The sequence below is a fragment of the Dermacentor silvarum genome, chromosome 11, assembly GCF_013339745.2.
Source record: "Dermacentor silvarum isolate Dsil-2018 chromosome 11, BIME_Dsil_1.4, whole genome shotgun sequence".
In the NCBI taxonomy this organism is placed as follows: domain Eukaryota; kingdom Metazoa; phylum Arthropoda; class Arachnida; order Ixodida; family Ixodidae; genus Dermacentor; species Dermacentor silvarum.
This window is the reverse complement of record NC_051164.1, coordinates 46,080,967-46,107,256: the sequence shown is the minus strand read 5'-3', so window position 1 is coordinate 46,107,256 and position 26,290 is coordinate 46,080,967. Positions and strand designations below refer to the sequence as shown.

Below are 26,290 nucleotides of genomic sequence, written 5' to 3'. Positions count from 1 at the left end.
GCTCCTTGGAAACCTATGCAAGATTTGCCGAGTATAGGAATTGAAACAGGGACGACAAGCTGTGGCATGACTATTTCTTAGTAAAAGGCACCACCGGGACTTAGTTCGAGAATTGAGAGTACAGCGTAAGAACGCGGGAACAGTTACGTAGATGCTCCCTAAAAACGTTTACGAGTGCAGTGCGCAAAGAGGCTGCCGAAGCTCGGCTGGAAACTCGTTTGCAGCTACCGAATGAGAACATCGCAATCGTCATGGAACGGAAGAACTATCTATTCAGCCACGCCAATGCAGACATATCTTAGAAGAAAACTTGTTTACTCATGTACGGTTTGAAGCAAGTGCTTTACGCAGGAATAATTCGTAAACCAGGCAAGCCACGGGCATCCACAAGACGCTGAAAATGCGCAGTCGGCAACATAACCACCTAGTGTTTTCGCCGAAGTGAAAAATCTGAGCACTAGGCTCCAATGAGCTCGGAAAAGCCACCAGAGCCGTTGTACCCGAAGAAATGCATAATATGTTCTAATAGGCGCAGCCTCATGTAGCCCTAATTGTTGACGTCGTCTGAGAGGTGTTCCAGCAGTCATTTAGAGTCCCTGAATTGCCGCGGCTCACACCGGAAATGATGACATACGTCGTTGTCGTCCGTTATCTGTGTCCCCATCGACGCCCGAACCAGAGTGCCGTAACTCCGCAATTCCATCGGCAGTTGCAGCCGCCAACGCACATAATCATCATACCATGCAACGCCCCGAGAAAGACAGACGTGCACCCTACCATCGCCCGCACTGCTACCACTGCGGAGAAGCCGGCCATGTCTTTTGCCGATGCCCATACCGTGAGATAGCACTACAAGGTTTCGTCGGCTACTCTGCGTCCACAGCAAGGCAGACAACCATATGACACCGGTGAAAACTTGACAACTTGACTGGAACGGCGTGATAGGAAACAATTCCGATCACGATGCTCGAGCTAGTTCGCGGAAGGACCGCAAAGCTCTCAACGTAATATTACCGCACGTCACCGCCGAAGAGGATCTTGAAGACGCCACCTGTTTGCAGCACGCCGAAGAAGCACAGCTCGCCCGCCTACTCATCAAGCACCAGCCATGGACGGACAGTGGACGCTACAATCTTCGACCACGGTATGTGGAGTACCAGTTTGGCCACCGTGTTTAGATTTGGACCCCGATAAGCGGACGCGCACTCAGTGAAAACCTACTTCGAACTGACTTCTGACCCTACAAGAAAACAAGATGTTACTTTGACTTGACTAATTTGGTCACCTTGTAATAAGCATTCATTCACAGACGTTTAAATTATTGTATTTGTTCCTGGGATCGAACATATCATTGCCACCTTTCTTCTCTCCAACTTTTACAGCATCAAGCGATTCGCATTCTCACCTGGAGCAACCGACGTTCACATTTTACTGATTTGTAGCGGGAACTCCACATACTGAATATTGACAATAAAATCACATTTGATATCTGCACATTTGCTTATCAAGCAGCTAAGGACCACAACCTTCTAAAATGTATTATCCAACACCTTACTAATTGAAATATTACGCGATGTTTCTCAAATAATAAATCTATACTCCCCAAGGTATGGAATAACTATGGTTCTCAAAGAGTAGCATTTGTTTTAATCAAACTTTACAATTCCTCGCTTTATAACATTAAGTGTGCCTTCTCTATATCGTCATTGAAACATCAGCTTCGCAATTTCATGTTTCAACTATAGCACCGTCTATCGAAACACAACTTCAACTCTGTCGTTTTGAATACTGTTTGCTTCTTTTCCTACTTCAGCTTATCCCTTCTCCCTATCGTTTTATATTTTCCATTGTATTATTCTTGCGCCTCGAAGTGTATTTCCATTTGTATTTCTATTTTGTGTGTTTATATTTTGCTGCTTTTCTGCTGTTAAGTAGTATTGGTGTTTTTTAAGATTATACACCCCGCGCCCCCGACAGTGTTTTCACTACGGTACATTTTTCTGTACTACATATCTATACTTATGTATCTGTACTGAGCATTCAATAAACCTCAAACTTCAACTGTATGAATACCGTGACCACAGCGATTAGTTGTCGGTCTAGGTGTACGACCCAGACAGCAAGATGCAACCGTCACATTGGAATCATGCGGCATTCTGGAGGCCAAAATAAGGACGGTGGGCGCGCAGCAATGTCAAGGTAATATTAGGGTTTTTATTCGACGCGCATGGGGTGGTGCATCATGAGTACGCACAAAGCCAAACCATCACAAAGGAATACCACCAGAAGGATCTTCGTCGCCTCCGTGATGTTGTGCGCAGCAAACCACCAGATTTATAGGCAGTAAAAACTTGGCAGCTTCATCAAGATAACGAACCTGCCCATTCTCGTCATTCAGAATTTCTTCATAAAACACATCATTCCTATGGTTCGTAAGGCTTCCTATTCCCCTGACATGGCTCTATGTGACTTTTGGCTGTTACCGAAGTGAAAGGAAGCCGATTTGAGTCACGAAAAGGCATCATGCGGAATGTGAAGGGCCCGACTGATCACCATTCGAAAAGACTTTCCAGATGCGTTTCCAAGGATAGCGGGAGCGCTGGGAAAAGTGTGCGTAACCAAGGAGAATACATTGAAGGGTATTAGGGTATTGTACCTCCTAATCAATATGTGCTTCTGCTGACTAAAGCTTGGATACTTTTCGAACACGCCTCGTAGTGCTAAATGGTCTGGAACTCGCAAGAGCGCCAAAAAAGCTCACAATGGTACGCGCTAATAAATTTAGAAATTGCCGCCGACATGAGACAGGCAGATTTTTATTTTATTGAGGAACGCGTATTTAGGCACTGATTTAGTTGGAAGTAGAAACATGTGAGAGGTCATACGGCGGATCCAAAGATAGCGCCATACCCATTGACTGCTCAAAGATTGCCCCCAATTAGTCATGTGAATGCAGAACAGTCCCAACCACGGAAAGACGTATTGGTAGCGAGTTACGTATTGTAGGGCCATTGTTATGTGCGCTGAACACCATTTTATCTGTTTTAGGCGACAGCCCTCTAACAAACAGCTTACTGCTTCCCAAATACATAACATCATGATGTATGCCAGGAAGTACATAAGTTGGGAACTGCAACTCAAGTTACCGGCAAGATAAACGCCCTCTCTAGATTCCGAACTATATGGTGCCCACGTATTTTCGAAGTACTGCCTGCGAGCTTGAAAACACCTGTTTCCGTACTAATCAACGCACTCAAAATTACGGGAAATAGCCACTCCTGGTCAATTTGGCCTCGCTAGCCAGCTTATGCGAAAGCAGCATAGACATTCAGTGAATTTCTGCTCTGTGAAGGTGGATGACCAGCATAAGCTGATATGGTGATAAACTATACTGATTTAAATAAAAACACGTACCGCACGAATTGTCATTTTCTACCATCTTTATTATTTTCTAAGTTGACTATAGTTTGTGTTCTATAGGGTAGACGGCCATGGCTTCTGTAACGACGCAAGAAACGTTTTTTGCGAACGTGAAGTCTATGCAGTGCCGATGACGTGTGGTAGGCCCACCGATTTGTATGGCAATGAATGCCGAAACTTTCCCAGACAAACGCCAAGAATCACTTTCCGTCTGGCCGAGACAGGTCTTCATTGGAATCGCTCACAAATACGATCGCAGTGGAGCCGGTAGGGGTGATGCAGCCAAAGACGTTAATCATAAAGTTCTTCAAGTCTCCCTTTGATGTCCCGGGATAAGCGTAGACCGTTGCGACAACGATTCCGTCCTGACTCTGCACGGCACAGACATCGGCGTACTCCGCGGCAACGACGCTAAATTTTGAACCGAGGTACGAAAATATTTATTCTCCTAATTCGTGCTCATTGTGACGACAGCTACGCACACACATTTCGCGTATCACCTCCGTTAAAAAATCTGTCCGTCTCGTAACACAATAAGCGGATCATATCCCCTTACGCGATACCAGCAGTCATAGATGCTGTGATGTTCTTGGGTGCAGGATCACTCCAGAAAGAGATAGAAGCAGCACGCAGAAGCACAAACACACATCAGACTTGTATTGGACACACGTAATACTTTGAAACAGCACATAGGCAACAGTTCCCCAAAATAAGTTCTATAAGATATGCAGCTAATATAAGTTATTCAAATGTAGTCGGCCTACAGTTCATGTAGAAGCAGGTGTCGCCATGTCGGAGACGTCGAGGAACCGGTGTTGGACAGCAGTGTCGGACAGCAGTGTCGGACAGCAGTGTCGGACAGCAATGTCGGACAACAGGGTCGGACGGCTGGGTTGGACAGCAGGGTCGAACTACAGGGTCGGATCGCCTTGTGGAGCTCATGTGGCCCTGCGCCACAGTCGATGTAAAGCAGCCTCCGCGTGTCCAGTTACCCGATGGCGGGGTTTGCGCCCCGGAGAACACTGCGGCAGCCCACCGGGTCACGTTCACAGCTGGCGAGGTAGCCCTGTGGCCGCTCACCCGAACGCTCGATCAGCCAGGCTCAGGACCGCCAGCCCTCCTGGACCAGTTGCCCAGCAGAAGAACTGGACGAGGTAACCCTGTGACCGCTCACCCGAACGCTCGAACAGCCAGGTTCAGGACCGCCAGCCCTCCTGGACCAGTTGCCCAGCAGAAGAACTGGACGAGGTAACCCTGTGACCGCTCACCCGAACGCTCGAACAGTCAGGCTCAGGACCGCCAGCCCTCCTGGACCAGTTGCCCAGCAGAAGAACTGGACGAGGTAGCCCTGTGGCCGCTCACCCGAACGCTCGATCAGCCAGGCTCAGGACCGCCAGCCCTCCTGGACCAGTTGCCCAGCAGAAGAACTGGACGAGGTAACCCTGTGACCGCTCACCCGAACGCTCGAACAGCCAGGCTCAGGACCGCCAGCCCTCCTGGACCAGTTGCCCAGCAGAAGAACTGGACGAGGTAACCCTGTGACCGCTCACCCGAACGCTCGAACAGCCAGGTTCAGGACCGCCAGCCCTCCTGGACCAGTTGCCCAGCAGAAGAACTGGACGAGGTAGCCCTGTGGCCGCTCACCCGAACGCTCGAACAGCCAGGTTCAGGACCGCCAGCCCTCCTGGACCAGTTGCCCAGCAGAAGAACTGGACGAGGTAGCCCTGTGGCCGCTCACCCGAACGCTCGAACAGCCAGGCTCAGGACCGCCAGCCCTCCTGGACCAGTTGCCCAGCAGAAGAACTGGACGAGTTAACCCTGTGACCGCTCACCCGAACGCTCGAACAGCCAGGCTCAGGACCGCCAGCCCTCCTGGACCAGTTGCCCAGCAGAAGAACTGGACGAGGTAACCCTGTGACCGCTCACCCGAACGCTCGAACAGCCAGGCTCAGGACCGCCAGCCCTCCTGGACCAGTTGCCCAGCAGAAGAACTGGATGAGGTAACCCTGTGACCGCTCACCCGAACGCTCGAACAGCCAGGTTCAGGACCGCCAGCCCTCCTGGACCAGTTGCCCAGCAGAAGAACTGGACGAGGTAGCCCTGTGGCCGCTCACCCGAACGCTCGAACAGCCAGGTTCAGGACCGCCAGCCCTCCTGGACCAGTTGCCCAGCAGAAGAACTGGACGAGGTAGCCCTGTGGCCGCTCACCCGAACGCTCGAACAGCCAGGCTCAGGACCGCCAGCCCTCCTGGACCAGTTGCCCAGCAGAAGAACTGGACGAGGTAGCCCTGTGGCCGCTCACCTGAACGCTCGAACAGCCAGGCTCAGGACCGCCAGCCCTCCTGGACCAGTTGCCCAGCAGAAGAACTGGACGAGGTAGCCCTGTGGCCGCTCACCCGAACGCTCGAACAGCCAGGCTCAGGACCGCCAGCCCTCCTGGACCAGTTGCCCAGCAGAAGAACTGGACGAGGTAGCCCTGTGGCCGCTCACCTGAACGCTCGAACAGCCAGGCTCAGGACCGCCAGCCCTCCTGGACCAGTTGCCCAGCAGAAGAACTGGACGAGGTAACCCTGTGACCGCTCATCCGAACGCTCGAACAGCCAGGCTCAGGACCGCCAGCCCTCCTGGACCAGTTGCCCAGCAGAAGAACTGGACGAGGTAACCCTGTGACCGCTCACCCGAACGCTCGAACAGCCAGGTTCAGGACCGCCAGCCCTCCTGGACCAGTTGCCCAGCAGAAGAACTGGACGAGGTAGCCCTGTGACCGCTCACCCGAACGCTCGAACAGCCAGGTTCAGTACCGCCAGCCCTCCTGGACCAGTTGCCCAGCAGAAGAACTGGACGAGGTAGCCCTGTGGCCGCTCACCCGAACGCTCGATCAGCCAGGCTCAGGACCGCCAGCCCTCCTGGACCAGTTGCCCAGCAGAAGAACTGGACGAGGTAGCCCTGTGGCCGCTCACCCGAACGCTCGAACAGCCAGGCTCAGGACCGCCAGCCCTCCTGGACCAGTTGCCCAGCAGAAGAACTGGACGAGGTAGCCCTGTGGCCGCTCACCTGAACGCTCGAACAGCCAGGCTCAGGACCGCCAGCCCTCCTGGACCAGTTGCCCAGCAGAAGAACTGGACGAGGTAACCCTGTGACCGCTCATCCGAACGCTCGAACAGCCAGGCTCAGGACCGCCAGCCCTCCTGGACCAGTTGCCCAGCAGAAGAACTGGACGAGGTAACCCTGTGACCGCTCACCCGAACGCTCGAACAGCCAGGTTCAGGACCGCCAGCCCTCCTGGACCAGTTGCCCAGCGGAAGAACTGGACGAGGTGGCCTCTCAGCTGGTGCTAGATTTGATTGGGGTGCAGACGTAGTGACGCGGCGAGGAAGCTCCGCCATCGAACGCCGAACCTCGCGCACTTCTCACGCCACGGGCCACGCTCTCTCGAGCCACGCTTCTTGAGGCGCCACTGTCGACGTTCACCAATCGGTGTCGATGATGATGATGACGACCTTAAAGTACATACCCACCCATGGGTATTGGCCAAGAGTCGTCGTCCTCTTCGCCACCACACGGCACACTGTCTTCATATGTTTGTGTTTGCCACTCCCGCGTGCAATATATTATGACACATGCATTGCCAAATCAAGGATTACAGAAAGCATACGTGAATACCTTAGGAAATGTCTACAAAGATTCCATAGGTACAGTAGTTCTCCACAAGTAAAGTAGAAAGCTACGTATTAAGAAAGGGGTTAGGCAAAGAGACACAATATCTCCAATACTATTCACTGCATGCTTAAAAGGAGTATTGAAGTTCTTAGGCTGGGTAGCCTTAGGATTGGGGATCAACGAAGAATATCTCAGCACCGTTGGGTTTGCAGATTGACATTGTCCCGCTCAGCAACAATTGGGGACCACTTCCCACTAATGATTGAGGACCTTAACCGAGAAAGTGTAAAAGTGGGGCTGAAGATTAATATGCAGAAGACAAAGCTAACGTTGAATATACTTGGAAGGGAACCAGAATCCAGGATCCCTAGTAAGCCTTTACAATCCGAAAAGGAGCACGTGTATTCAGGTCAATTACGCACAGGGGACCCTGATAATGAGAAGAAAAGTTACAGAAGAATAAAATTGGGTTGGAGTGGATACGGCAGGCATCGCCAAATCCTGACTGTGAGCCGTTAAAAATAAAAGTGTACCATCATCACATTCTACCAGTGATAACATAAAGGGCAGTAATGTGGAGGTAAACAAGTAAGCTCGAGGACAAGTTAAGGACCGCACAAAGAGCGGTGGAAAGAAAAATATTAAGCCAATTGTTAAGAGACAGGAAGATAGTGGTGTGCATCAGTGAGCAAACGATATTGGAGCGATATTGGGAAATGAAGCTGGGTAGGCCGTGTAGTGTGTAGTATCTATAACCGGTGGGCCATTACAGTTACAGTATGCGTTCCACGAGAAGGGAAGCGCAATCCAGGATGGCAGAAAAATTGGTGGAGTTATGAAGTTACGAAATTCGCAGGAACCAGCTAGCGAAAGGCAGGGGTAATTACAGATCGCATGGAGAGGCCTTCGTCCTACAGTGGACCTAAATATGGGCTGATGATGAAGATGAACCCTTAAGCAATGGTTCATACCCCCGTAAACGCGGCCTCCTCATTACGACGACAGAAGTGACGTGAAATGCTACGCTGGAATGATGAGCGGCAGCGGAGCCTGCTGTGTAAGACGACTACGAACGCGTGAGCAGTGGCACGAGCGCGTTCGCGCGGTTGCGCCGAGTGGCACCAGCGAGCCAGCTGTGGAAGAAGACGACGAGTTCTTGGTCTACGAGCTCGGTCTACGTACACAGTCATACGCTGGAAACTAGCGTATAACAGCTCCGTTGTAAAAAGATGCTTTGAAGAACAGATCATTTAAATAAATGGTGCCCTAATTTAAAGAACATCTGGCGTCCCCAGACGTGTTTTCAGTTCTGCGCAGTAAGATAAGAATGAGGCGAGTAGCAGACAACCACTTAGTTCTCAAAAACTTTTACTGCGGAAATTCGAGATGTTCACAAAATGCCTTGAAATAAAAAAAGAAAACGTCAGAAAAAGTGTTGTTTCGTTCATTGACGAAATATTTAAACCGACAGCAACATGAATTGTCGGTTGAGGGTATCTTGGGGAACTGGAATTATGAACAGCAAAACCAATGGCCATGTTGTCGTCGCCTCGCAATAATATTTAACACACAGTAAAATTATTAAATTATTTAGGGTGACGTTTCATGTCCATTCTGCTGTGTAAGCATCACGCTGTGGTTTGCACAAAATTGCATCGCAGGGACTTGTGTCTTGGTGTGCCGTGGCACCACTCACTCCAGCACATGGGCTTCGGATCCTCCCGTGCTTACCGGTGCCCGGCTTAAAGCCCTGTCCGGGGAAAAGACGATCAGAGTAGTTGAGCCTATGCCGAGTGCCAGGGACGTTTAAGATCCTTCGGTGGAGGCACACGTTTTCGCTTGGGCTTTGCGTAAACGCCAGACTGACCCATACGGGAAAATTCGCCGGCCGCCTTTTCCTCTCCTCGATCGCTTTTAAGCGAAGCTTTATAGGCTCACAAGTGTCGGCGGCAGTGGTGGTGGCGTCACGCTGAAAAGTGGGCCAATCATAGTGACAGTGCGGAAAGGGTCCAAGCTCAAAGGCGCGTACCAGTGTCAAGTGGGCCGATCCTGGTGACTGTGCAGAATGAGTCCAAGCACAATGGCGCATACCCCTGTGGGCTCGAAGGCCTGTAAGGTGCCCTTGAACTACCCTTGTCACACGTTGGACCCAAAGAGGCAAAATCACCAGCCCTTCCCCTGCCAAGAAAAGGGGGTAAGCGATGCTCGTCGTCCGATTCTAGCGTGAGGGCTTGTCAGCGAAGAGCCGCGAACCCAGAGTTGCGGGAGATAGAAAGAAATAAATTTATTTTGCCCAAAATGTGGTTAGAGGAGGGCGTAAAGACTGTAAACCTTCCCCCTCTCCACTTAAGACGCCGGCCGGCAGCTCCTGGGCCGCTGCGTCGTCTTCAGCGATTTGGAGTAGTCTTGCTTGAACATCCGGGTCTGAGCTGAGCCGCATGGTCTCCCATTGCTCCTCATCTCGTATTATTAAAGTTTGTTGTCGTTTTTCTGACCTGTTATTGTTATTTTATTGTTTCTTTCGGCATGCCCAGATTATGGTTAGAAGGTCATCTGTTGTTAAAATGCTTACATATGTCTGTGTATATGGCTGGGTGATAGTGAGTGAAGGGAATGGTGTAGGGGAGTGTTGGTTTGTATTAGCCGCCAAGCCACGATTGCCAATTGTTTAACGAGCAATGTGCTTACGGGCATCTAAGTGTGCTAGTCTGTAATCATCTATAATTTTCCTGTAGGACACGAGCCTATCTCTGCCCGACCGGCGGATTGCGAATGCGTCCGCGTTGGTGTTGGTGACGTCGTCTTGGTCCGCCAAACCTCGAGCCGCGTCATGCGCATTCGCGTTACCCGGCAGGCCAGAGTGGCCCGGTGCCCAGAGGATTTGTCTTCCTCTGACTCCGTCCCTCAAGAAGCGCCTCTCTAGACAGCGTCTATACGAGTATTTCTATTTGATAGGGTGGCTACACTCTCTTCTCTATAGTGCATTCAACCTAATTACATATTGTTACGTGGAAGAACAGGAGGGAACAATTTAAAAGGTGAATTTACGAGGGGTAGCAAAGAATTGGCCAACAAAAGCAGCATTTTATGGCTGGTAGATTCAATGCACCACAATTTTCGAGGAGACCCTCGTTGCGATGCGACAGATCCACTCATAGAACACGCTCTTGTAACATCCGGCGCCTGCTTATTAAATAAGCAGGCCAGTAATTGCAAGGTATCACACACTTCATATTCTCACATTCATTTAGCGCTTGACTCGGTTGTGCTTCTTCCTTACTTGGAACAGAATGCATCAAAATTACGTAAATGACCACTTCCTAGCAGCGTTTCCTTAAGTCGGCACGGCGGGCCAACTCTCGGCATGTTGCCTTACGAGCACCTTTTTCGGTACATGCAGGCTTTCCTTTTGTAGCGTTAGCTACACTGGCCTAACCAAGCCCGTTTCGCGCGGCACATCAAGAGCCGTGCTGCGCATGCTCAAGGATCAGTGATGTCACACGGCTTGCGCACCGGAGCCACCGGAGCCGGCACCTCGCGCGCACTCCGCCGCTGCCGCGCGCGACTCACCGTCGCCGGTCTGCGCATTCCAGAGGAGTGACGTCGTAGCCGTGGTAGACGCACTGGCGCCGGCGCGCGCTCGCTGTGCAGTCGCCGTCTGACACTGCGCTGCAGCCGCTGCGCTTCTGACTGGCGTTTGCCAGTGTGGTATAGCCATGGAGGAGGAGAGCGCAAATGCTGCTCAACAGCGCAGAAGAACGGAGAAGCTTGACTCATCGGATCCCGAAGTAGTTGCCTGGCAATTAGCGGTTGAGCGTAAGAGGAATGAACAGAAGAAGGATAAACGTGCTGCGGAGACACTGGAGCAAAGGGACGAACGTCTAGCAAAGCGGCGTCGCCAGGAGGCTGAGCGACGTGCCCGACCACCCCTGCAGCAACAACAAAACGCCGTCGATGACGTCAAGGCTCGCCGATCGACTGAATATACTGTGAAACTTTGCGAAAGCGCCAGTGCGACTCGGACCTTCAGCTGAACCTTTGCTAACGCTACGTATATCCTGGCATAGCCAAGCTAAGCCACTGCAACAATTTTTCAAGTTGGAATTGCCGCCCATCTGGCTCTTCCCGTCTACAACAGCAGTGTTGACACGTGCAGCTACGATCAGGAAGTGCCAGAGATGTGTTGCCACTATCTCCATTGGGCTTCTGACGGCATCGCTGGAGCGCCATCTCCTGGGCTGTTCACGTCTCATCCACTTGCTATGGAAGCCGCATCGCAGAATCTTTATATTTTTTTAATTATCGGGATTTAGGTGCCAAAACCACGATCTGATTATGAGGCACGCCATAGTGGGGGACGCCGGAAATTTGGACCACCTGGGGTTCTTTAAAGTGCACCTAAATCAAAGTACACGGGTGTTTTCACATTTTGCCCCCATCGAAATGCTGCCGCCATGGCCGGGATTCGATCCCGCGATCTCGTGCTGAGCAGCCCAACACAATAGCCACTGAGCAACCACGGCGGGTATCGCAGAATCTTCGCTTCAGTGGGCACGGCGGACCAACCCTCGGCATGTTGCCTTATGAGCACCTTTTTTGGTTCGCGCAGGTTGGTGAAAGTTATTGTACTATTAGGAGTGACTTCCGTAGCCTTGTGGTCTTGCCGTGCCCCATGAAGTGCATTGACATTGCTCGTGAAGTGTTTTGCGTGTGCATGCTACTTCTATGTGAGGATGTGGAATTAAATCCTTGCCGTACTACTCAGGAGATGCTAAAGTAGTTGCTGGAAGGTCAGAACACACTAGTTGCTGAAGTTGTAGCACTTAGAACCCAGCAGAATAGTTTGCAGGGCTTATTTACTGAATTTAATCGCCGGTTCACTGAGCTGGAAAGGAGAACCGCTCCCATAGACGAAATTGAAAAATCTGTTAGTTTCCTTCTTGAGAAGGTCGTTGACTTTGAGGACACCTTATCTAACCTTATTGTCTTCGGTGTAGCTGAAAATTCAAAATAGACTGAACAGGATCTGAAACAGAAAGCTGTTACTGAGGTTCTTTGCGAAAATCTAAATGCGTTCTGCAAATCAGTGGGAAGAATTCACCGCCTTGGAAAGATACGTAAACTGAGACCTGTGATAGTATATTTTCAGGATTATAATGAAAAAGAAGCACTGAAAAACGCATATAAGGTAAAAGGAAGGAAGTTATCCACCCAGAATGACTATTCGCCTAATACATCGAGGAAAAGAAAGCTTTTGTGGAATAGCGCCAAAAGCGAAAAAGAACAAGGCAAGAGAGTAACACTTACACATAATAAACTGCGGATCGATGGTGATCTGTATTATTGGGACGAAAGCAAGAACTGCCGTGTTAAAATGCCGAGCCGCGAGAAGCGTTCCTATGAAAAGTGACAAGAGCAGACTCAAGAATCTGACTTTCGGCTCCTAAACATAAATGCACGCAGCGTTGTAAACAAAGCTTCTGAACTTGAATTCATCCTTCTAAGTTATGTTACCCACGTTATTGTAATCACAGAAAGATGGTTGCACAGTGAAATTGACGAAGAAAATGTTTTTCCTCGCTCGTATCAAGTTTTTCGAAAAGACAGACGTTCACGGGGAGGGGGAGTTGCAGTACATGTGAAAAGAGATATACCGGCTTTACTGACGCACAAAATTGATCACCACGAAAGTATCACGCTGAAGTTATCATGTCAGCAACGTTCTTTCTTTCTGATTGCAGTTTATCGTGCGCCCGTTTCTCCCCCTGAATTTTGGCATCGGCTGTGTGATCACGTGGCGAGCTTTCAGAATGACAGAAGCATTATAGCTGGGGATTTTAACGTTCCAAATGCCGATTGGAATCGGCCATTCTCGAATTATGACAAATGTGAACATGTTGATTACGTGTCTGACATTATGCTCAGTGCTAACATTTCCCAGATTCTTAATCAACCAACTCGCATTCAAATAATTCTACTTCAATACTAGACCTTATTTTTATCAGCTGTTCGATTGAAAATTACAGTATAACTGTAGAGGAAGGCATCTCGGACCACCGTATGGTATGTTTTACGTGCTCCCTCGAGGTGCAAAAAAAAATTGTCACTCAAGTTCTGATTAAAGACTTCTCCCTTGCTAAGGACGAAAGTATTCTGGATTATCTGCTTCATAACCTATACAACTTTCAAGGACATGATGTCGAATCACTGTGGAAGGGCTGGATAAAGACTTCTCTCTTGCTAAGGACGAAAGTATTCTGGATTATCTGCTTCATAACCTATACAACTTTCAAGGACATGATGTCGAATCACTTAAGGGCTTGTGTGCGTACTGTCTTGATAATTTCGTGCCAAATAAAATTAAAAACGCGCAAAAACAATCCTTGGGTAACAAGGGATACATATTACATCTCAAGCGAAGAATTAAAAGACTAAAACGAGAAAAATGAAATAGTAACACAGCGGAAATGACACTGACAAGGTTGAACGAGGCAATCTATAACTCTAAGCACCATTACTTCAACTACGCGTTTCCTAATTTCATTAGAAATTCTCCTGAGAAGTTTTGGCGATGCCTTTCCACAAAAAGAAGTCAGTTGATCGCATTGTGTGCGATGGCGTGACTATCGATGACAAACGTAGTATAGCTGAGAAGTTCAATCACTACTTTCACAGTGTTTTTTCTAGCCAAACGGAACCGTTACAGCGGGGCCCTAAAAACGGCTACGAAATATCCACCCTTATATTAGAACCTGGTGTTGTTTCTATGTTACTTAATTTAAAGACAAAATCTTCACCTGGACCTGATAATATACCGAACCCCTTTCTTCGCCGGTATGCCGAGATACTTGCTAAATTTCTAGTCGTTATTTTTCTTGTGTCCCTGTCAACAGCTAACATTCCTACTGATTGGAAAATTTCTAGAATCGTTCCTGTCTTCAAAAAAGGAGATGCCATGCTATTAACAAACTATCGACCAATCTCATTGACGTCGTCATTATGTAAAATTCTGGAGCATGTCATCGCGAAGTACGTAAACAACTTTTTAGCCCATAATAACATAATAACCCCGTTTCAACATGGTTTTAGAAAGGGGCTCTCCACAGTCATCCAGTTGGCAACAGTTGTTCATAGTTTCGCCTCGGTTCTGGATAAGTCAGGTCAGGTTGACGTTATATTCTTGGATTATAAGAAGGCATTTGATCTTGTATGTCATGCAAATCGAATCTTCAAGCTTCAGTCTCTAGGCTTACCCGAATTCATAGTTTCTTGGATTGAAGCGTATTTAAGCGACAGAATGCAGTTTGTAAGTACCGATGGCCATTACTCACAGCAACTACTAGTGAGATCAGGTGTAGCACAAGGAAGTGTCCTTGGGCCCTTGTTGTTCTTAATATACATAAATGATATTTTTGATGTAATTAGTGGGCCAGTTTGTATCCGACCTTTTGCTGATGATTGTGTGTTATTTATTGAAGTAAAATGTTGTGAGGATCAAGCATTGCTTAATTATATTTACAGAAAATCCATAAGTGGTGTGAATAATGGGACATGGCTCTTAATGCCCAGGAAACTGTCTTTATGAAAATAAGTACAAAATTCAATTGTTTTCCTTTTCCGTACTCGCTTGCGTCACAGCCTCTTGTTGAGGTCACAAACTTCAAATACGTAGGTGTAACTATAACAAACACATTGAAATGCAATTCACACATATGAAACGTTTGCGCGTCCTCCTTTCGCAAACTCTGTTTCCTCAGACATAAATTAAAAAAGAAATCGGTCGAGGCAAAACGGTTTGCATATTCGTCGCTTATTCGACCGAAGCTTGAATATGCAGCTTTTGTTTGGGATCCGCACACGCAGCTGAACATCGATGCACTCGAGAGGATCCAGCGGAAAACTATCCGGTTTCTTTATTCAATGTATCGACAGCCAGACTGCCCGACCACCTTAATGCGTCAGCATGGCATTCAAACATTGCAGCTTCGGCGCAAGATTCAGAGATTAAAGTTTCTCTTTCAGCTGAAGCACAGGAAACTAGCTTTAAATCCAGATGATTACATATCGCCCCTCTTCACTCGAGAAACAAGGCATCGCCACGCTGAGTCCCTTACCACTTTCAGTGCCAGAACTAATGCGTTCAAATTTCCTTTTTTTTCCACGCACGGTAAATGAGTGGAACCTTCTTCCATCGGCGTGGCTACACAGCACCGAGATAATCGAGCAAATGGTTACATAGGACGTAGTGTTTTTTTCTGCTTTGTTGGTATCTTGTTTCCTTATGTGCTCATTTGTTATTGGGACGTTGTTGCCTTGTTTTTGGTACAGTATTTGGTACCTTTTCACTATCCTTATTGTATAACCTAACCTAATAATTGGGTCCTTTATTGTAGAGTTTATAGGTGTGTAAAGGCATCCTCGTTTAGTTTCGTTTGGTTACCAATCTTTCTGCCTTAATTGGTTTTTGTTGTTGTTGTAGTACTTGGTGTAATTGTATTGATCCATCTGTACTGTATGTACGCGTATACTTCTATTACTTGAATGTATCTATATTCATTCCTGCTAGGGCTTCTTGATTGCCTGCAGTATTCTGTGAATAAAAATTTTTAAAAATGCAGCAACACGCTTGCCCGCATGCTCGTATTTCTGAATCAGCCGACTGGTCGCAGTTTACAGAATCAATATATTCGGTTCGGACGTGTGCACTAAGTGAATAAAACACTAAAGGATGGTGGTAGAAGTCATAGTCATGGGCATGACTCAGCAAAAATGACAATGACTTAGCGAAACAAAAATATTAACACTCAAAAATCACTGGAATGGGTTCGGACGTAGGCACTCGGTGAATGAAATACTAAAGGATAGTTGTAGAGGTCATAATCCTGAGCATAACTCAGTAAAAATGACAATGACTCAGCGAAAAAGAATAATACTCAAAAACCACTGAAATGGGTTTGGACGTTGGCATTAAGTGAAGCAAACACTAAAGAATTGTGGTAGAAGTCATAATGATGACCATCACTCAGCAAAAATGAGAATGGCTCAGCAAAAAAGGATTAACACTCAAAAACCAATGGAATGGATTCGAATGTGGTACTAAGTGAAAGAAAAGGCTAAAGGTTGATGGTCGAAGTCGTACGAGGTGCTACCAAAATGTTCCAGGAATTCAGTCGCAGAAAAGTGTTGACCAAAAGGTCTAATCTGCCCGGTATCCTTCAAAGTAGTCTCCTTGAGTATGTATACACCGATCCCGCGTTTCTGCAGTGATTTCATGTGTTCATGGAGCGCTCCAGGCGACTGTGTGTTGAGGACCGCCTGCGATCCCGAGTGGATCTCCTCAACATTGTGAAACCGACGTCCTTTAAGCCTCAACTTGAACTTCGGTAACAAGAAAAAGTCACAAGGGGCGAGTTCAGGTGAACTGCGTGGGTGCGGAAGTACTGTGGTTTGTCTGAAAGTCAGTAAACGTCGAACAAAGAGTGATGTGTGAGGGGGCACATTGTCGTGATGAAGAAGCTAGTTGTTCTTCCACTCCTCCGGACGCTTGCTACGAATGCTCTCTCTTAAGCACCTCAAAACATCACAGTCAAGCTCACGATTGACGGTTTGTGAAGGGTGTAAGAATTCCTTGTGGGTAATTCCATGTACGTAAAAAAAAACAAGCAGTGAGCATGTACTTCACATTCCCACAAACTTGACGTGCCTTTTGCGGCCGCTGAGACTTTGGAGACTTCCATTGCGACGACTGCTGTTTGGTTTGAGGATAATAGCCATAAACCTATGTCTCATCCCCTGTTATTACACTGGAGAAGAATGTGGGATTGTCTCTGACTTGTTGCTTCAGTTCCTCACAGACTGAAACACGGTGCAGCTTCTGTTCGTCGCTGAGCAGTCTTGTCACGAATTTTGCAGAAATGCGCCTCATGTTCAAAACATCCGACAAAATTCGCAGAACTGTGCCGTACAACTGTCCTACAATGTCGCAGACATCATTCATTTACAGTTCGCCTGTGATTGTCAAGGATAGCCTTACGTACTTCCGTTATGGTTTCCGGTGTTGTGTTCATTGACGGGCGTCCAGAACGTTCATCGTGATCAACACACATTCGACCCTCTTTGAAGCATTTATGCCATAAGAACGTCATACTTTGGCACATGACGTCGACTCCAAAAGCGTCCTCTAGCACACGACGAGTTTCTGCCGCAGTGTTGCCAAGTTTAAAACAAAACCTGATCCAAATTATTCGCTTCTTTAAGTCTGCCATGTTGGTTGCTGAGAAGTGCGCCAAATAAGTGAAACATTTGGTTGTAAAACAACCCTTCGGAAAGCAGAACTTCTTCGATGCAAGTCATTCAGCACACTGATCCTCAAGGCATACTGCTAGCCACACCTAGAGGCAGAAATGTGTACCGCACTCAGTTTACCCGTGCTTTTCAATTTCCCTAAACTTTTGGGTAGCACCTCGTATTCATGAGTATGACTATGGTGTTCGCCTTAAGGTCGCTTATAGTCGGGTACAACATATGAAGACAGGAGAGGTCCCGCCCAGATGACCGAAGCGTGGCAGCCTATTGCCTCCGCGACTAAAGAAAAAGCCCCACTGGCGCGACTCGGCCCAGTTCCATGCGCGGGCTGCCATGTTCTCCGTCGGCGTGGTCACCGGCCCTCCCGCTTATGACGTCTGTCTATAGTGCGCGCTCATTGGTGTAGGTTCACGTGCATCCGCCTTTGACGGCCACATGCCGCTGCCTTCTAAAGTTGTACCCGACAATAGATGTAGCTAGAGGGAGTGCTGAGGAACTCACGACAGGAATGTCATGACATGCGTGTCATGTTGCGCATGAAACTGCCGCCCACGTCTTGGTGCTCTGATGGTCATTTCGTTAACTTGGGGGTGTCCCCTCACACTGCTTCGCATGACATAGATTCCCAGAGGGCGTGCGATCTGCCGGCGTTATTTTATTTTATTTGTGGAAGTGAGAGCTAGCTTGGTTAGATAATTTTGCGGATAGATAGCGAGGGCTATCGGGGGGGGGGGGGGGGGGCTGTGTTAGCGCTCAAAAATTTGCAATTTAGCTTGAGACTAGTGGCGTACTCTATATTGGCTCGTTTTTTTTTCAGATATGCGCTGTCCTTTTATTCCAAATGTCGAAGTGCCAAAATGTTTATTTGTTGGCGTTGTTTCTTGGGATTGAGTGCGCATGCGCGGGGATTCAACATCGCGCAGTTGCGAATATATGCCTATTCCATGGCATCGAAACGTCAGGCATGGCTGAAGAAAGAAGCACGCCTCCTGCGTTCAGCTCAACGGACGAAGCAACCCCAAGTACAAGCCGTGATAACACCCAGGGTGCTTCATCTACTTTGGGTGCCTACAGAACGTGAGCTCGCTTTTCAAATTTTCATAGAATGCGGTCACCCACACTCGACCCAGAATAGTCTTTAACAGCTATACATTCGCTCCCACCTAAAACGTGCCATTTTGGCAGTGAACTTGAGCTTTTAAATCGGCGGATTTCTTAGCTTTATGCGCGTCGATGCTTGGGCAGCGCTGATATATCGCCATGCTCAACGCAAAGTCAGCGGTTAAGCCGTAAAGATACGATTTCTGTCACACCATGAAGCGAATGTATTCATCGAAGAAAAAATTTTTTTATTCATGTCTGATTATTGTACTTCACGTGGCTGTGGCGTTGCGGTGCTTTAGCGCGAAGTCCCGGCTTCAATTCCGGGTGCGATCCATTCCGGGTCCGTTTGCATTAATTGCCATTAGGCAACCAATGCAAAGGACAAGCAACCGTGCCGAATGACAAGTGGGTATAAAAGGAAATTTTTCGACTATGTAGAGTACGGTCCCCTCCTAGAGGGAACACACGAGCGCGTGGCGAGCGGTCCGCGGAGCGCCAACTGCTGGCGAGATTTGTAAACGCGGAGCATCACATAGATTCACAAGGGTGGTGCATGCCTTGCGTCGTCTGCACGCGCTTGCGCCGTGCTAACGATTTGATCGGCGCAAGCGATCACCTTGAGGTAATAGCTATGTAAGCGCGTGCGCGGCGTTCGATCAGTAGAAGCCATAGGATGCTCAAAGATGCTTCGTACTATCTTGCCAAATCCTGACTGGGAGCTTACCACTGTCGTTGAAAAGAAAAGTGTACAATCATTGCATTCTACCGGTGCTAACATACGGGGCAGAAACTTGGAGGTTAACAAAGAAGCTCGAGAACAAGTTAAGGACCGCACAAAGAGCAATGGAACGAAAAATCTTAGGAGTAACGTTAAGTGACAGGAAGAGAGCGGTGTGGATCAGAGAACAAACGGGGGTAGACGATATTCTAGTTGACATTAAGCGGAAGAATTGGAGCTGGGCAAGCCATGTAATACGTAGGATGGATAACCGGTGGACCATTAGGGTTACAGAATGGATACCAAGAGAAGGGAAGCGCAGTCGAGGACGGCAGAAAGTCAGGTGGGATGATGAGGTTAGGAAATTCGCAGGCGCAAGTTGGAATACGCTAGCGCAAGACAGGGGTAATTGGAGATCGCAGGGAGAGGCCTTCGTCCCGCAGTGGAAATAAATATAGGCTGATGATGATGATGATGATGATGATGACTATCTTTGGGCGGTCGCGAGGAGGCCGCGCTTCGCGATAAATTCTGGAAAATGCTGGGGATGACTTGGCAGTGCTGAGCTCAGCCCAAAAGCCAGGTGCCCATCAGCTCCGCTGTCTCTTTTCTTTTACGCAGCGTGAAGCAACTGATACCAAAGCTGCCTCCCGCTTATTTAATGGGCGGAAATTTGTTGGTTGGAAGGTCAAACTTCGTATGCTCACTCCATCAACTTTAATTGTCTTGTCTGTTTGAAAAGTGGCCAGTTGCTGTCTGCAGTACGTGAAAAACATACGACTAGCTTAGCAGTTAGCATAGACACAAGGTGCGCAAGTGACAGTCTTTGTTATCACTTATGCCGAAGTTCCACAGTTAGGGGTTGCTCCGTAGCCATTATTGTGTAAATTTTCTCAGCTGAGAGCAGCGCGTGGTCCTATTTTCTTTGCAGAGGTTTGCGTCTTTTTCTTTTTTTTTTTTTGTTGCTTATTACTGATCATGGACGGGTGCCAACACACTAGCGTTCCATCCTTCTAACGTCATGTGACTAGTTCACGCCCCATATACTGTTTTGCTGTATGGTTTTTCCTTTTTACCAAATGACGTGTTTGACTCAAAAGCCCACGCGGCTATTGATTCTGTGTTAAACTGCTGAGCCGACATATCGTTTTAGTGAAGCTGTACATGGATACCCCGGCACATATTCTGCGTCCGTGCGCGTACACCGTCGCGTCGACAAAAGAATGTTTTCGTCTCCAGAGCTGGAGTAATTTTGAGTTTCTCCGTAACACAATGTTTTCTGTATGTTGCCTTATCTATCAGCCCTTGCCAAGTTGGTAAAACATGGCGTTCTGAATCCTTGCTTCACAAATGATTTAAATAACTCTTGAGGCCACTCTTTGGGTAACCTCCCTGCCTTCTGCCTTTCTCTTGCTTTCTCCCTTGAGGCCACTCTTTAGAGCGCAGTCTCCTTGCGCAGGCCTCCCGTCTGACATGTGCAGGATATCCCGAGCTTTTTTTTTTTTTTTGCTTCGGCAACATGAAATATATTAAAGAAAATCAAGCAAGGAACCAAAGCACGAGCAGACTGCACTGCCAGTGACAAGATGCGAGTCGAGGTGTTCTGCACTTGCACAAGATTCCGCACAGTGTGATAGGCAACATAGGCAACAAAGTAAATGTGAAAGTTGTTTTTTTTTTTTTTTTTGCTCCAGAGAAATTACCAGCGCTCTGCAGGCGTGGGAAGGGTCATGCCACACTACGAAATATGTGCACTACTAACCATAGGAGGTGGTTTGTAGCATGCGCTGTGGGTGTGGTTCATATGGTTCCATTAGCTAGCGGAAGGAAGTACCTTGGCCACAACGATCAGACGTTTAAATGACTGATTGAAAGAGCATTTTTACCATGTTCACAAAGCAGTCCAAAATTATCTTAACGTCCACTGCAGAGACGACGGTTCTGCAACTCAATTTGGTAAATGTGCCGTAATTCCTAATCACCGAGAACACCTCACCTGTGAGATTATAGAGGCTCACAACAAACAGCGGTTGGGTGACCTTTGCATCAGCGTGCCCTCAGTTTTCCTCAACAAAAACGAAATAAAATACGTGGCCATGATGAGATAAGGGGTCTTGAGGAGTGTGACGTCATGTAAATGATGTTTCTATTATTATTTGGTTCATGTATAAAAGATATACTTGTGGCGGTTTCGTAAATCAGCGCCTGTGTTGTCATTTCTACCGGCCTTGTCTTTTGCGCTGCGCAGTCGTTCCGTTATTGATTGACCAACTCCCACGAGCTTCCACTTCTGCACGTTCTAATTTCAACTTTTTGTCTAAGAAGTGTCTAAGACCAATACTTTTATTTATTGCAGGATTTCTGATGGCTCTTGTCCATACCAGTGGAACACGCAGCGCGGGCCAATACGCGATCGGACTTACAGCGTCGATGGTACGCAGGCGATGGCCGTTTGACACGGGTGCAACTTGCGAATGCACTTGACAACAAACATGGCACATAGGTGCAATAAATGCACCTTGGCTGCAGCAAATTTATTGCGCATAAGGACGCACTTTACCAACACCGCCAAGTGTGGACGGTTATCCAGAGGAGGGCATTTCTGTAATTTTCGCCTTTTTGATCTCTCGCATTATCTTGTTTTTTTAACTTCACGCAATGTTTGTACATTTAGGGACGGTGTGTCCTTAGCTCCATTTCTTGCAGTACTGACTATAAAGTCCGCATTTTAACGTATTTTTATGCTTTGAGGCATTGCCCCGTGAATTAACACTTCTGCACTGCTTTCCAAGCTGATCTGGCGCCGGCAGCACAGCTGTTACGTGTGCTAATTGAGCAATCTTTTTTTTTAAGTTCTCTTCTAGTCTATCGATGGCCTGCACAAGGGTGTAGGAGATACCAGCCGTTTTCGTTTTCGTAATCAGCTGCTAAACAAGCACTGCTTACAGCCTGAGCTTTCTTGGTAACTTAAGCTACGGGAGTCAGTAAATGGGCATCGGATAAACGGTTACTGAAAGAAAGTACGTCTTTGACTGACGCAGGCTTGTATCATATATAGGAGGTCACGAATTTTAGGGTATGCTTCAAACGAAAACACTGTTGCCTCTCGGTTGAAATGTGTCCTCTCACTTTTTTTGTCCTTGACTGCAACGGGGAATGTATACCGTTTGTAATAGTTGAACAAAAAGCGTGCACTTAGTGAAGCATCTCATGGACTTATGCCTGGATACTACAGCAAATATATTAGGTGGAGGGTTGCAGGCACAAGAAGCGGACATGCCGTTGGTCGCGTCGAATACTTTCCTGTTCTGTCCGAGGTGTCAGTTTGAGCTTAGTATTCGTCAGAAGAGTCGAACATTGCAGAAGCTTTCTCGTTCTCGGCTCCCTCATCGGCACAAAGTTCTTGCATGCGCTCAAGACAGTGTTTTAGAAAGAAAAAGCGCCATGTACGCAAGCACTGCAGTAAGTTTCCCCTATGAACAAACACTTCTTACCTCGCACCATCCATCTGAATAAAATGTTATTTTCTATGAATCACCCTTCCACAGCGGCGAATGATGACCGTTGCTGTTATTTCACGCCATACAGGTGCCACTGACAATGGAAGCACTGGTTCCCTGCTTCAAGGGAATAGCACCAGTGCCGATAACGCAAGGCCCAGCACGAGCCGTGCTGGCATGGCGGAAGCACCAGCCCTCTTAGAAGACGGCACCAGGTAAGCACACATTAAAAAGTTTCATTGCAAATAAACTCCGAGACGACAATGAATGCTTGCCGTGGTGCAACTATGCCTGGACGCTCTAACTGTTCCCGGGAACGGCTAGCTGTGATGCCTGAAACAGGCACCACGTCAGCAGTTTTCATCATGCGACAGTTGGAGCTCGCGTCAACATACTTCATGATTACAACAGCGCAACTGGACACGGACAGACTAAAAAATTTTGCAGTGGCTTAGCTCGGCTATGCCAGGATATACGTAGCGTTAGCAAAGGTTCAGCTGATTATTTTTAGCTTTCCTGGTTGTCTAGATTGTCAAGGATTAGCTTTATTGTCATGCTTACTGCTGCTCCAATGACACCCACAAACGCCAGTCAGAAGCGCAGCGGCTCCAGCGCAGTGTCAGAGGGCGACTGCACAGCGAGCGCGCGCCGGCGCCAGTGCGTCTACCACGGCTACGACGTCACTCCTCTGGAATGCGCAGACCGGTGGCGGTGAGTCGCGCGCGGCGGCGGTGGAGTGCGCGATAGGTGCCGGCTCCGGTGGCTCCGGTGCGCAAGCCGTGTGACATCACTGATCCTTGCGCATGCGCAGCACGGCTCTTGATGTGCCGCGCGAAACGGGCTTGGCTAGGCCAGTGTAGCTAACGCTATAAAAAGAGGGACCACCGCACGGCACTATGAACACCCCACTGCGCAAGCATGAAGCTATACAATCTCGCCCGATTTTCCATAGTGTTAACACATTGCAATGTGGGGTACACTTCCAGGTTTGTTACCAACTTACTTACTCCCGTTATAAAATATATGAAGGCAGTCAGAAGCAAAGATGTTCATCTAAAAGAAGGCTCATCAAATGAAACAGATTATGCCTAAGTTTGCGAATGCAATGTAGCGTCAATACGCAGGCAGTAATCAGGGTGGTCGAAGTTAATCCGGAGTCCCCCAGTACGGCGCGCCTCATATTCAGATCTCGTCGGGTTCTCGATTATTTCACCGCTCCATTGATTCATACGGCTCTGACTGGCAATCTGGTTGACGTGAACGCAATATTATAAAATTGCAAAGCTTCCTAATGCAATAAAGGTAAGGTGTGCACACACGGACACAAGATAAGAGAACTGGACAACACAAACACCAACTATCAACTCAATGAAGCACTGAGGCGAAAAACGAGACACAAAACTCAACCGCGCATGCTCTGGAATGGTAGGAACACGTGTCAATCGGATAAACGTGCAGGTCTACGTGAGATAACTGTTGAGGAAATTCATCTCTTCCTTATGTAAGCTAATCGAAGGCTGACTCACGCACGCACTTTAAGCAATATTGATATGCCAAGCCTCGACAATTAGATGCATATCTTCATTCCTACGTCAGTACAGTATCGCGCATTCATCTAACTCTGGCGTGCAGTGACAATCTTGGCAACCTTGGCAGTGTAAGGAAAGATTGGAGGGCGATAGGTTCGCTATTGACTCAAGGCTCTTTTATGTTCTATTAGCCTCTGATTGATACACCGCCCTGTTTTCCCTACGTCGAAATGGCCACAGCTAAAGGGAAGTTTCTATACCACACCCATACGTCAGTCAGTAAAATTGTTGTTCTTCTTTACTAACCATCACTAACAGATATTTCAATTCACCTGCACCTGTTACAAATAGGCGATATATGATGTAATAAAAACAGGCTTTTTGTTACTTGCGACTTGAACGAAGATAGTTCGCTATTTTAAATTTAGCGTCATAGACCACCAAAAGCACCGGTGTTCAATTTGAGCCAATCGAGAGCTCAAATCCAGCGCTAAATGTAGAAGCGTAGCAAGTTGCCTCTAAGATTGAGCAAGTCGCCTTACCATTAACGCGTGAGTTAGAGAGGGATATAAGGAAGGCAGGGACTTTCATCAATCAAGAGTCCGGTTGGCTATTCTACATCGGGAAAGGGAGAAGAGTAATAGAAATAGTGGAGAGAGAGAGAGAGAGGGTGTGTGTATGAAGACGTAGCACGGACCGTACTAATGAGTCAAAGGCGCTCGTACAAACCAGATGCTCTCGGAAAGCACAGAAGTGCCTCTACTGCCTTCTGAGCCGATGATCGGTAGGGACGGTTTTCTAGTATAATCTGTTCACTCAGAGGACGATCATACATTTTGTTGAATGCGATAGTCATAGATTGCCTTTGTGCTTTAAGTTGAGGACAGCGGCACAATAAGTGGTCAATGTTTTCCTCGCATTCGATGACATCACTTGCAGGATTGTCAGGCATTCCAATTACTGCTGCAATATCTGCCGTAAAGTAATTAACTAAGAAGTTCATTATACGTGTTTTATTCACACGTAACAGGCTAGCCATTTTGTACGCCTTGTTCGTCTACTTGCAGGAGTGCTAATGGAACTGGAGAAATGGAACGGCAAGATGTCTGCGGTGTCTATGGGAAGGTTTCAAGCAAACGGGATGCCTTGCAGGGGCACGCCACCGGACACACGGGCAATGAAGCCCACACTTGCAGACCATTGCGACCCATCCGCTGTGGCAAAGCAAAAGTTCGTAAAACGTTGCCGGAAGCGTAGCGGCAAGAACCACAAATGCGAAACGTGTGGTAAATTGTTCCACCGGGCTGACCATCTAGCTCAACATTACCGCACGCACACAGACGAGAGACCCTACATATGCGAAATATGTGGTAAATCATTCCGCCTGTCTCATCATCTATATAACCACAAGCGCGGGCACACAGGCGAGAGACCCTACAGTTGCAAAACATGTGGTAAATCATTCGCGCGCTGGACGACTCTCCATCAGCACCAGCGCACTCACACAGACGAGAAGCCCTATGCCTGTGAAAAATGTACTAAACCATTCAAAAGCGATCAGGAACTCAAGCGGCACCTCAAATCACATAGCAGGGACTGACCTTTCGTATGCAAAATATGTAATCAATCCTTTAAGTACAACACAAATCTTAGTCGTCACCGCTACAATCACGTGGATAAAACGTCCTATCAGTGTACACAGTGCGGATTTCGTTGTGCATACAGAATCCTCGACAGAAATGTGCGCAGGAAGGTTACATGACACTTCTGTGGACGTTTTTTGAGATGCGGCTGAACTGATTACACACCTAGCGACGCATAGGGGTGGGCAGCCGTAACAGTGTGATTGGTGCGCAAGTGAATTAAATCGCCCGCGAATTTGCATAGCAACCTGGAAGTAACACCGTGCCGGAAAACAACGTTGGCAATCTTCCAATAGCAGTGAGAAACCAACTAAACGCATCGAATGCAGATACGAGCTTCTTTTGACGTTTTACACGGCTGAGTTGAAATACTCGATGTAAATGATGCCATCTGGTTTTTCGATGTCACGA

At 47.8% G+C, this 26,290-nt stretch overlaps 1 protein-coding gene across 1 annotated transcript in view; it reads left to right on the top strand.

Moving 5' to 3' along the window:
* The window catches only part of LOC125941300 (uncharacterized), a 54,087-nt gene extending 28,594 nt beyond the window's left edge, over window positions 1–25,493 (top strand). Inside the window, exons 3-4 of the mRNA XM_049658292.1 lie at window positions 22,796–22,922; window positions 25,304–25,493. Of these exons, the coding sequence (XP_049514249.1) occupies window positions 22,796–22,922; window positions 25,304–25,493 (317 nt within the window). The remainder of the gene's footprint in view (window positions 1–22,795; window positions 22,923–25,303) is intronic.
* The last annotated feature ends 797 nt before the right edge of the window (window positions 25,494–26,290 follow it).